The 11,864-nt window shown below is 56.8% G+C and overlaps 1 protein-coding gene across 7 annotated transcripts; it reads left to right on the top strand.

Moving 5' to 3' along the window:
• Positions 1 to 3,956: 3,956 nt before the first annotated feature.
• NFKB2 (nuclear factor kappa B subunit 2) lies at positions 3,957 to 11,793 on the top strand. 7 transcript variants are annotated; one of them, XM_026493979.4, is made up of 23 exons: positions 3,992 to 4,099; positions 5,441 to 5,533; positions 5,810 to 5,891; positions 6,009 to 6,049; positions 6,316 to 6,414; positions 6,494 to 6,645; positions 6,857 to 6,963; positions 7,049 to 7,207; positions 7,497 to 7,601; positions 7,728 to 7,813; positions 7,903 to 8,041; positions 8,270 to 8,398; positions 8,534 to 8,743; positions 8,822 to 8,963; positions 9,382 to 9,496; positions 9,588 to 9,801; positions 9,954 to 10,123; positions 10,251 to 10,353; positions 10,482 to 10,633; positions 10,763 to 10,832; positions 11,045 to 11,217; positions 11,342 to 11,453; positions 11,544 to 11,793. In XM_026493979.4, the coding sequence occupies exons 2-23, from the start codon at positions 5,513 to 5,515 to the stop codon at positions 11,663 to 11,665; spliced, it is 2,703 nt and encodes a 900-aa protein (XP_026349764.1). In that variant the 5' UTR covers positions 3,992 to 4,099; positions 5,441 to 5,512; the 3' UTR covers positions 11,666 to 11,793. The 7 variants fall into 7 exon arrangements, with proteins under 7 accessions (XP_048075166.1, XP_026349764.1, XP_026349763.1 ...); XM_026493978.4 differs by having other exon boundaries at positions 11,541 to 11,793; XM_048219209.2 differs by lacking the exon at positions 5,441 to 5,533 and having other exon boundaries at positions 3,957 to 4,099.
• The last annotated feature ends 71 nt before the right edge of the window (positions 11,794 to 11,864 follow it).

Here is an 11,864-nt window from a genome sequence, read left to right as displayed (position 1 = left end):
AGGGAGTGGGAGAGAGAGAAGCAGACTCCCTTCTCAGTGGGGAGTCCGATTCGGGGCTCAATCCCAGGACCCTGGGATCATGACCTGAGCTGAAGGCAGATACTTAACCAACTGAGCCATCCAGACTCCTGAGGAAAAGGGGCTTTAGTTCAAGTACTCCCTCCTTGAAATATTCTTCCCTTGGCTTCTGAGATACTAGTTTTCCTTGGTTTTCTCCTACTCACTGGCCATGCCTTTTAAATTTCCTTTATTGACTCCTCCTCATTGCTCATCACCACAGCCTGTGAACATCAGAACACCCCAGGGCTCAACCCTCTCAAGTCCTCAAATTCTATCTCCACACTCAGTTGCTGGGTGATGTTGTCTACTGACAAGACTTTAAATAACATCCATTACACTGACTTTTTGTCCAACTACCCCTCATCATCTCCACTTGCATGCCTCATAGGCTCTCAAATGTAACAAACTTAAAGGAAAAGTATTGACTCCCCCCCCCAATCTGCTCTTCCCCAACTGTGCCCCATGTCACTAAAGGATTTCATTCTTCCAGGTTCTCATGCCGAACCTCCCGCAACCCCCTTCTCATATCCTACATCCGTTTCCTCAGCAAGTCTTGTTGCTTCTATCATTCAAATCTATCTAGAATGTGACTACTTCTCACCATCCTCACTCACTAGCACCCAAGTCTAAGCCACCATCTGTTCGACCCACTGCTCTCCCTCCTTTATTTCAGGCCTACTTACTCTCCACACAGTCAAGGGTATCTTTTTAAAACATGTCATATCGGGACGCTTGGATGGCTCAGTTGGTTGGGTGCCTGACTCTTGTTTTCAGCTCAGGTCGTGATCTTGGTGTCATGGTATCGGGCCCCACATGGGGCTCCGTGCCCAACGCAGAATCTGCTTGTCCCTCTCCCTCTGTTCCTCCCCCTGCTCTTGCTCTCTCAATAAATAAATCTAAAAAAACAAATGTCTTATCATTTTCACTCCACTGCTCAAAACCCTCCAAAGTCTTTCCATCTCATTCAGAACAGAGTCCAAAGTTCTGACTTCATCCCACCTACCTAAGCTTCTTGCTCTTCCTCAAATACACCACTTTCGTAGTGAAACTTTACACTGCTAGTCCCTCCTCCCGGAATGCATTTCCCTCAGATATCCACATCACTTCCTCCCTCATTTTTCAAGTCACTGTTCAAATGTTACCTCATCAGAGAAGCCTTCCCTCCACTACAAAGAAAAGCCTTGTTACTACCTCCTTGCTCTTAATTTTTCTGCTAGCCCTTATCACCAACTGACCATCCATTTGATTTTTATTTAAAAACAAAGACATTGTTTTCTAGAGTAGGCCCTCACTACTGGTGAATGAATGGAGTGAATTTATGGTGCCTCTTCTTTGGACCAAGGGTAGTGCTAGGGCTAGGTACAGAAACAGATAATCATTAGGGTGAAAATTAGTGGAATAAGCAACGAAGAGGTTTCTTAATCCCAGATAGGTGAGGCTATAGCAACTGACAGTAAACTATTTTGAGTCACTTAAAATCTCCAGTCCCAACATTGGGAATTGTTGGAGCTGACTGATGAACACATGGGGGTTCATCATACTATTCTATATGTTTGAAAATTGTTTAAGGTTTTATTTATTATTTATTTGAGAAAGAGAGAGCACAAACGGGGAGAGGGGCAGAGGGAGAGGGAGAGGGAGAGGGAGAAGAAGACTCCCCGCTGAGCAGGGAGCCCGATGTGGGGCTTGATTCCAGAACCCCAGCATCACAACCTGAGCCAAAGGCAGATACTTAACTGACTGAGCCACCCAGGTGTGCTGTGTTTGAAATTTTCTATAACAGAGTTTTTCTTCTTTAAAAATCTTCAGATGAACTACAACTCAGAATCTTACATCTAAAAATAGCTCAGCATCTAGGGGCTCTTTTAGAGGCAGTCATGGAGACTGAAAGAATGCATGGCAATTCCAGCTGGTAGTTTATGAGTGCTTTGAAAGGACAGTTGTAATCACTGGCAAACAGCACAGGCTCACTAAGTTGGAGTACACCAAACTAACCTCATTTTGTCTTGATTTAAGGGTTTAGGATCTGATTTATCAGGGGAATGTAGTAGACAATATCCCTGGATTTCAGCAAAATTTTTGGTGGTGTCTTATGATATTCACTTGAGAGGCTCACAGTGGGATGGAAAGGCCTGCTTTGTTTTATATCAGCTTAAGGAAGAACTTCATCCCAGAATTAATAGACTGGGTATTTTTAATTCTCTGTCCCTTTCTAGCTGTTGTATTTGGTCACTACTTCACGTCTCTGAGTCTTAATTTCTTCATCATTAAAGGTTATATTTACCTCCCTAAGCGTTGTCGGGAGGAAAAATAAGAACGTATACTAATGGTACCTTAACACAGAACCTGCCACATTCCCTTTGCCAGCAAGATGAAGAGGAGGGGGAAGTAACAGGAAATAGCTCCTATCAAGGGCTGTAACAGTCTGCTTTTTAAAATGCAGACCTCTGCAGGCCTGTACTTCCATTATTAAGGCTGAGGGCAGAGGCCCCCGGGGGGCTCAGTAGGTTGAGCGTCTGCCTTTGACTCAGGTCATGATCCTGGGGTCCTGGGATCAGCCCTGCAGCTTCGGGCTCCCTGCTCAGTGGGGAGTCTGCTTGTTCCTCTCCCTCTGACCCTCCCCCTTGCTTGTGGTCTCCCTCACTCTTTTTCTTTTTCTTTTTTTTTTTTTTAAAGATTTTATTTATTTTATTCAACAGAGATAGAGACAGCCAGCGAGAGAGGGTCAAGCAGGGGGAGTGGGAGAGGAAGAAGCAGGCTCATAGCGGAGGAGCCTGATGTGGGGCTCGATCCCCCAACGCCAGGATCATGCCCTGAGCCGAAGGCAGACGCTTAACCGCTGTGCCACTCAGGCGCCCCTCCCTCACTCTTTTTCAAATGAATAAAAAAAAATCTGTAAAAAAATAAAAGAAGGTCAGGGGCAAGCTGCTTGGAAAATCTGAAACAAAAGGCTGTGTTCTACCATAAGCCTAAGGGAGGACGACTCCAAGAATGGAGCTTGCTCATGGCACCTCCTAAAGAGAAACTACCTATCACAGATCTTCAGCCTCAGAGTCAGTGCTTTACGAAGTCCTGCACTGATCTTGCTGCCATTGAAAATGTTCAAGCGGAGTTGGGAGCTATATAAAAGACAATTTCCTACACTGGAGGAAGTTCGAACCGTTAAGATTTTGGATGCCTTTTCAATTCTAATATTCCAAATCTCTGTAATGGATGAGCAAGACCCGAGTCTCCCAGATGAACACCTCATTTACCTTCCCTGGCGCAGAGCTCCGGAGCTCACGTCTGGAAGTCTGGCCCCCTGTGACCCTGCCATTTATAGAATAAGTTTCACGTTCAGATGGTCTCTTGCGGCTGGGGTGGGGGTGGGGGATGGGGGGTGGGAACAGAGTAAAGGAGACTGAACGTGGATTATGGAGTCTCCTGGCGGCTCCAGAGAGGCCGCCAGATGGCGCCCCGGGACCGACTGCAAGATGAACTTCCTTCCTCTTCCCCCAACTTTTCCCGGCAGCGGGGCCCCGCTCCGGGCTGGGGACCCGAGGGCTGGGGCCCGCCACCTTCCCTCTGGGATTCCCCGCCTTCAGAGGTGGCCAAGCGTTAGACGCAGCATAAGCCGAGTAGCAGCAGGGAGTGCCAGCTGTCTGAGGTAGGCTGGGTGGGTGAAGAGACCGGAGCCGGGGCCCCTGGCCGGGGGATGCCGCTCGGTCCGCGAATCCAGCCTCGGGCAGGTCCCCCTGCCAGAGCTCGAGCTTTAGCTGACCATCATCCTACCTCCCGGCTCCCCTGCCTGAGCTAATATTTCTCCTCTAAGGGGCGCGCCTGAATCGCTCCGGATTGGCTGCACGAGTACGGAGTTAAACTTTCAGCCAATGAAAAAGGTCACGAGGCGTGATGCACAGAAACGTCACGGGAATTCCCCCCTCCCGGGGGTGGAAAAGGGGCTTTCCCGGCTGGAGCCCTGGTGGCTGTGGAGAGGTGTCAGGACCGGTCCGAGGTGGGTCGGGCCGGGAGAGAAGCCGGAACCGGAGCCGCCGCCGCGGTGAGTGGCCGGGCTCAGACCCCTGAGTGGCCGGGACACGGGGAAGGGCGGAAGGAGGGCCCTTAACTGACGGAGTCCCAGGGCTGGAGAGCGGCGTATGCACGCACGCACACACAGAGCACGCACAGGAACAAGACAGACAGCTACCCAGCGACATCCTTGTACAAAACACACACAAAACAAAACAAAAAACCCACGCGGACCCATACGTGCACCTATGCGTATGCTAGCGATCGCACAGCATTGTCCATGTACTCAGACTCGCACACACGTACACGCAAACATGCTCACCCATGCACAGGTGCCTGGACCCAAACCCTTCACGCACAAATTCAGGTATGTTCACCTGTGTCCTTACATACCAAGACATACTCAGACACGTCCACACTGAGAAGTTTAAGGACGCTCACCTGTACACAGCCTTGCTCACTGGCACACGCGTACTGACACCACACATACACAACGTTCACGCAAGCACAGGGGACGACACACACTCTATACCTGTGATAGAAACACACACTAGAGACACACACGGCCATGGGACTGGGGCAGGGGACGTGGGCACCCAGAGCAGGGGCGGTGTGGGAATCCAGTGACTGTTGAGATGTTTCGGGGAGAGGGAACAGAAGAGTCCATCCCAAGAAGGAGACAGCCTTCCTTCCCCCGCCCCACGGCCCCAGAGTCCGTTCTCGGGGCAGAACCCCGGGGGCCCCCCACTGGGAAGAGCCCCCGCCTACAGGCCTTCGGAAAAGAGGCCTTCCTACAACAGGAATGTCCCCCCAAAAGCCCCCGGGTGAATCAGCCGTGGCCTCCCTCGGGGTAGAAAATCCCAAGGTTGCTCCAGGACGGGGGAGGGGAAGGGGGCAGGAGGCGGGCCCGGCCCCGGCCTAAAACCGTCCGCCAGATTTGAAGGACCCTCCAGTCCCCGGCGCCTGCCCTGGCGTGAGGAAGGGGGCCCAACCACCAGGGGCGCTTCCCTGGGTCTGGCTGCCCCTCTGCCCTCAGAGAGGCTACAAGGAGCTCAGAGGCCAGCAACCACCTCGCGCCCCTCCCGCTGCGGGGGCGTGTCCAGTGACGTCATTTCCAGGCCCGCCCCCTCCGGCCCCGCCTCCCCCTGGTATTTTCGGGACTTTCCTAAGCTGTTCTAACTTTCCTGCCGCTTCCCCGGCCCAGCCCAGCCCAGCTCCGGATCTCGCTCTCCACCGGATCTCGCCCGCCACACCCGGACGGGTGGCTGGAAGAGATCAGACCCTCCCCCAAATCTGGGTCCCCCTCGCCCCCCCAATCCTGTCCTGATCTGTCTCTCCCTCCCCCGCCACTCCCCCCAACCCCCCACCTAAGGCGGGCGCCTGAAACTCTGGGAAACAGAACCCGGCCGGAGCCACCAGACAGAGCCGGGCCTAGCCCAGAGACATGGAAAGTTGCTACGACCCAGTGAGTCACGCCTCCTGGCTCTAAAGCCGGCCGGCTGCCCCCACGTCTGTCTGTTTGTCTGCCTGTCCGTCGGAGTCCCCTCTGCTCCCCTACACCTGTAATCCTCTCTGATTATCTCAACCTGCTGGTCAGTTTGTCTGCCTGTCTGCAAACTTCTTCCAATAGGAGCTTTCTTACGGGCCTGAGGAGGAAAGGGAGTGATTACTCAGGGCTGGGAAGTGGAGGGGTCAGGGGTGGTTCAGAATCAGTTGCCACCTCAGTCTGTCTCCAAACCAGGCTCTGGATGGCATGATTGAATATGATGACTTCAAATTCGACCCGTCCATTGTGGAGCCCAAGGAGCCAGCCCCAGAGACAGGTAAGTTCCTCACCTCTCCTTGTCTGGGGGGGGGGGTGGGGGTGGGCAGGAGCATGTGCCCTCTGCCTGGGGGATGGGCTCAGAAATCATGGCTCAGCAAGGCCCCTCTGTCCCCAGCCGATGGTCCTTACTTGGTGATAGTGGAGCAGCCTAAGCAGGTGAGTGAATGGAAGGGGGGGCATTGAGAAGACTTCAGCTTTGGGGACAAGTGGGGTAAGTCGTAGTTGGGTGGCCATGGGGAGGGTCACTGATCACAGAGGCCACGTCAGGTTGGAATGGTTGGCAGCTGCTAATCACAGTGGTGGCGTGGTCCAGGAGATACTGCCAGTTATTATGGTCACTGCTGGCTGGGAGTGTGGCTGGCTTGGGGGGGGAAGGGAGGGTCTCTCCTGTTCACAATGTCAATCTGCCCTGGGACATTCAGCGAGGCTTCCGATTTCGATATGGCTGCGAAGGCCCCTCCCATGGAGGATTGCCAGGTGCCTCCAGTGAGAAGGGCCGGAAGACCTATCCCACAGTCAAGGTGAGTCAGGATGGTGCTGGCGGGTGGGCTAATGGACACTGTGTTCGGGGGCATTACTGACAGCCCTCACCCCTCCCAGATCTGTAACTACGAGGGACCAGCTAAGATCGAGGTGGACCTGGTAACGCACAGTGACCCGCCTCGTGCTCACGCCCACAGCCTGGTGGGCAAGCAGTGCTCGGAGCTGGGGGTCTGCGCCGTGTCTGTGGGGCCCAAGGACATGACTGCCCAGTAGGTGCCCCCTCGTTGCCTGCCAGTCTTAGGCCCCAGCCCACTTCTGTGAGCTTAGCGTCTGACCGAGGGCCCAAAACCCAAGGCCCCAAGTAAAAACCAGGAAAGCGTCCTGGAGGAAGTAGGGCTGAACTGAGCCCTGGCAGTGGGGAGGGTGCCTCAGGAGGAAAAAACTGCCTGCAGAGCCTCTGACTGCCCCTCCCCCACCCAGATTTAACAACCTGGGCGTTCTGCATGTTACCAAGAAGAACATGATGGAGATTATGATACAAAAACTTCAGAGGCAGCGACTCCGCTCCAGGCCCCAGGGCCTTACTGGTATGGAGGGAGGAGGGGTCATGGGAGGTGACCATGGAAGCAGTAGAGAAGGAGCGCAGGGGTCACGTGTATGTCCACTGCCCAGAGGCTGAGCGGCGGGAGCTGGAGCAGGAGGCCAAGGAGCTGAAGAAGGTGATGGACCTGAGCATTGTGAGGCTGCGCTTTTCTGCCTTCCTTCGAGCCAGCGATGGCTCCTTCTCCCTGCCCCTGAAGCCAGTTATTTCCCAGCCCATCCATGACAGCAGTGAGTATCCTGGTCATCTGGGGTGCCAGGCCTAGGTGCCAGAGGGAGTGTGGGGGGCAACCTCAAGCTGTGGAGTCAGACAGGCCTGGGTTTGAATTTGACCCACCACATAGAAGCTCAGCGACCTTGAGCAAGTCATTTCCCGAGCATGGTTTCCATCTTGGGTAAATGAAGACACCAGCAATTCCTGTACCTCTTGTGGTTGTTAAAATAATACAAAGCACCTGGCTTCATAAATGGGACCGTGGCCATTATGTCATTTCAAGTAATTGATATCCCACCCCCACAGAGTCTCCTGGGGCCTCGAACCTGAAGATTTCTCGAATGGACAAGACAGCTGGCTCTGTGCGGGGTGGAGATGAGGTTTATCTGCTTTGTGACAAGGTGCAGAAAGGTGAGGCTGCAGCCCAGGCTCGGAGCTAGGAACACTGGGTGTCAAGATGGGGAGCCAGGGCAGCGCTAGGACAAAAGGCCCTGGAGATTCTACTAGGAGCTGTGGCCAAGCTTGTTTTCCCTATAGATGACATCGAGGTTCGGTTCTACGAGGACGATGAGAATGGATGGCAGGCCTTTGGGGATTTCTCTCCCACAGATGTTCATAAACAGGTACCCTAGGGCCAGGGCCGGGGGGGGGGGGGGGGGGTCTGAACTAGGCCAAGGCCTAGATAACCTTATGTCCTCCAACCCCCTGCCAGTATGCCATTGTGTTCCGGACACCGCCCTATCACAAGATGAAGATTGAGCGTCCTGTAACCGTGTTCCTGCAGCTGAAACGCAAGCGTGGCGGGGATGTGTCAGACTCCAAACAGTTCACCTATTACCCTCTGGTGGAAGGTGGAGCTGGGCTGAATGGGGGGAGGGAGGGAGCCCTGGGCTGGAGTGCCCCAGAACTAGATCAGGGGACCCATGAGTCAAGTCAGGAGTGGGGAAGGTCCCAGGAAAAGGTGGTCCTAGGAGACCGCCCGAGGGCTTTTGGAGGGAGGGCCATGACCAGACTAGGGACAGAGCGCTTGAGGCGTGGTGCATAAATTGGGTTAACATTTCATTTCCCTCTGGCCCCAGACAAGGAGGAGGTGCAGCGGAAACGGAGGAAAGCCTTGCCCACCTTCTCCCAGCCCTTCGGGGGTGGCTCCCACATGGGTGGAGGCTCTGGGGGCTCGGCTGGGGGTTATGGAGGAGCTGGAGGAGGAGGTGAGGGGCCGCTGATGGAGGGAAGGGGGATGGAGGAGGGAGGGGTAAGGAGGAGAGAAGCTGGGGCGTGGGGGGTAGAAATCTGGGAGAGTCCTGCCTGGTGCCTCCTACCCACAGACCGGCCTGTATCCGCAGGTGGCAGCCTCGGCTTTTTCCCCTCCTCCTTGGCCTACAGCCCCTACCCGTCGGGCTCTGCCCCGATGGGCTGCTACCCCGGAGGCGGGGGCGGGGCGCAGATGGCCGCCGGGGCGCCTGGCGTGGATGCCGGGGAGGAAGCAGCAGAGCCGAGCGCGTCCCCCCTAACCCTCCAGCGCGAACCGCAGGCCCCGGACCTGCTGCAGCGAGGTACAGCCTCTTGAATCCGGGCGGTCGGGACGCTGCGGGTGGGGACCGAGCCCGCGCCCACGCCCCTGTCGCCCCCAGCCCGGGAGTACAATGCGCGCCTATTTGGCCTGGCGCAGCGCAGCGCCCGAGCCCTGCTCGACTACGGCGTCACCGCGGACGCGCGCGCGCTGTTGGCGGGACAGCGCCACCTGCTGACGGCTCAGGACGAGAACGGAGACACGTAGGTGGGCGGGCGGCCGGGCGGGAGGCTGGGGCTCCCAAGGCCAGTCAGGGACTTGGAGCGCGAAGGAAGGTTGTGGGGTGCGGGGTGGGGAAGGAACCTGCAAAGAGCCAGGGCTGTGGAGTCGGACAGACCCGGTTCCAAGTCCGGCCTCTCTGTGTACCGGCTGTGCTCAAGGTACTTGATCTCTCCCCACTTCAGTTCTGTTGGCTGTTAAGAGAGCACAATGATAGGAATCACATACTTACTGCACAAGGTGCTCGGAAAGATTAAGTTCAGGTGCAGCGACGCCCTGGGAGACGTCTGGGCTCCACAAGCTCCAGGGACGGAGATCATGGAGGTGGTGGGGTTTTGCGGGTAGAGGACGCTCTGAGTGGCTGGGCTTGCTAGGCCACATTCTCACTCTCACATTGCTCAGGCCGCTGCACTTAGCCATCATCCATGGGCAGACCAGCGTCATCGAGCAAATAGCCCACGTCATCTACCACGCCCGGCACCTCGGTGTTGTCAACCTCACCAATCACCTGCACCAGGTGAGGGGCACCTCGGGTGAGGGGGCAGGAGTTGGAAGGCGGGTGGGCCGAGGCCAGGGGTGGACTTGGCTCATTCTGCCTGTGTCCCCAGACGCCACTGCACCTGGCAGTGATCACCAGGCAGACAAGCGTGGTGAGCTTCCTGCTGCAGGTGGGTGCGGACCCGGCACTGCTGGATCGGCACGGAGACTCCGCAGTGCACCTGGCTCTCCGGGCGGGTGCCGGTGCCCCCGACCTGCTGCGTGCCCTGCTGCGCAGCGACGTTCCCGCCGTGCCCCAGCTGTTGCACATGCCTGACTTCGAGGGTGAGTTCATCACCTCATCTGGACCAGGGGGCAGAGGTGGGGACCAGGGTGGGCACCTGGTGAGTGCCTGGTGTGAACATGAGGTGTTGAGGTCAGCTGGTCAGGGGGCCACGTTGGGGTCTCAGCTATAGGCTGAGTGTCTGTGTCCTTAGGCCTGTACCCAATACACCTGGCAGTCCGTGCCCGAAGCCCCGAGTGCCTGGATCTGCTGGTGGACAGTGGGGCTGAAGTGGAGGCTGCAGAACGGCAGGGGGGCCGAACAGCCCTGCATCTAGCCACCGAGATGGAGGAGCTGGGGTTGGTCACACATCTGGTCACCAAGGTGGGACTGAGGATTGCTGAGGTGGTGGGGCCAAGGGTTGTGGAACCAAAGACGGTGAAGATGCAGGGGTGGGGGCGGCCGGCCAGTCCGTGGGTGCTGTGATCAACCACTCCCTTGCACCCCACAGCTCCGTGCCAACGTGAATGCCCGCACCTTTGCGGGAAACACGCCCCTACACCTGGCAGCTGGACTGGGATCCCCCACCCTCACCCGCCTCCTTCTAAAGGCTGGTGAGTCTCATCCTTGGAGCATATGGACAGGGCTGGGGGGAGGGCAAAGGGGTGCCTCCCATTCCCCCCCTTTGCAGTTCTTACTGCGGGCTCCCATTGTACCTCCTCACAACTACCTCCCTCCCCAGGTGCCGATATCCACGCAGAGAACGAGGAGCCCCTTTGCCCACTACCTTCGCCCCCCACCTCTGGTAGTGACTCGGATTCTGAGGGACCTGAGAGAGACACCCGAGGCAGCTTCCGGGGCCACACACCTCTTGACCTCACCCGCAGCACCAAGGTGAGGCTAGCCAGGAACAAGAAGCACCAGGGAATGGGGTACCTGGGCTTATGGCTGGGGCCCAGAGGAGCTGGCACCTGGGCGTCAGCACTGGGGTGGGAGGTCACCAAACTGAGGCTGTCTCCCCAGGTGAAGACCTTGCTGCTAAATGCTGCTCAGGACACCACCGCACCCCCGCTGACGCCACCCAGCCCTGCAGGTGAGAGCTCCTCACCCACTGCCAGACTGCAGAGCCCTGCTCACAGAGGCCTCTTCTTTAGAACCTCTGAAGGAGGGCTCCCTTGCTCCATCGCTGTTGCCACCCACTGTCCCGGTACCGTCTGCCTCATCTGTCAGATTCCCATGAGAGAAAGATGCCTGCCTGGGTCCATCTCCGGGCATAAGACACATTGGCATGTGTGTCCCTATCAGGGCCAGAGCCGCCACTTGAGGATACAGCCCTACAGAACCTGGAGCATCTGCTAGATGGGCCAGGGGCCCAGGGCAGCTGGGCAGAACTGGCAGAACGGCTGGGGCTACGCAGTCTGGTGGACACATACCGGAAGACCGCCTCGCCCAGTGGCAGCCTCCTGCGCAGTTACAAGGTCGGTGGGTCCCCACCCCCTGCTCCAGGCCTGGCTTCTTTCCCCTGTCTCAGATCTCAGGTGCTCCCTTGGCCCCAGGCTCCTGATCGCACACTCCAATCTCCTGCCTCTTCCTTCTCCCCAGCTGGCTGGTGGGGACTTGGCAGGCCTGCTGGGTGCCCTGTCTGACATGGGCCTGGAGGAAGGAGTGAGGCTGCTGAGGGGCCCTGAGGCCCGAGACAAGCTGCCCAGCACAGGTAAAGGGGTCCTACCTGGAACATAGATCCGGGCCTGGAGGGTGGGAGGCCTAAGACCTTGACTGTTCCCTGTCCCCACTCGCCTAGCAGAGGTGAAGGAGGACAGTGCATACGGGAGCCAGTCGGTGGAACAGGAGGCAGAGAAGCTGGGCTCACCCCCTGAGCCACCAGGAGGGCTCTGCCATGGGCACCCCCAGCCTCAGGTGCACTGAACCGCTGCCCACCTACCAGCCCCTCCCTGGGCCCCTCTGTACAGCATCCCTGCCTGTTCCAGTTCTTATTTAACACCCCATGCCCACCCCTCAGTTGGGGCAAATAAAGGATTCTCATGGGAAAGGCAGGGGACACAGCCCCCTCTCTAACTTATGGCAACCCCTGATGTGACTCTTGTCCCTGGAACCAGCTGCCTAC

Source organism: Ursus arctos, unplaced genomic scaffold (assembly GCF_023065955.2).
Source record: "Ursus arctos isolate Adak ecotype North America unplaced genomic scaffold, UrsArc2.0 scaffold_7, whole genome shotgun sequence".
Lineage (NCBI taxonomy): Eukaryota > Metazoa > Chordata > Mammalia > Carnivora > Ursidae > Ursus > Ursus arctos.
This window is presented reverse-complemented; position numbering and strand designations above follow the sequence as displayed.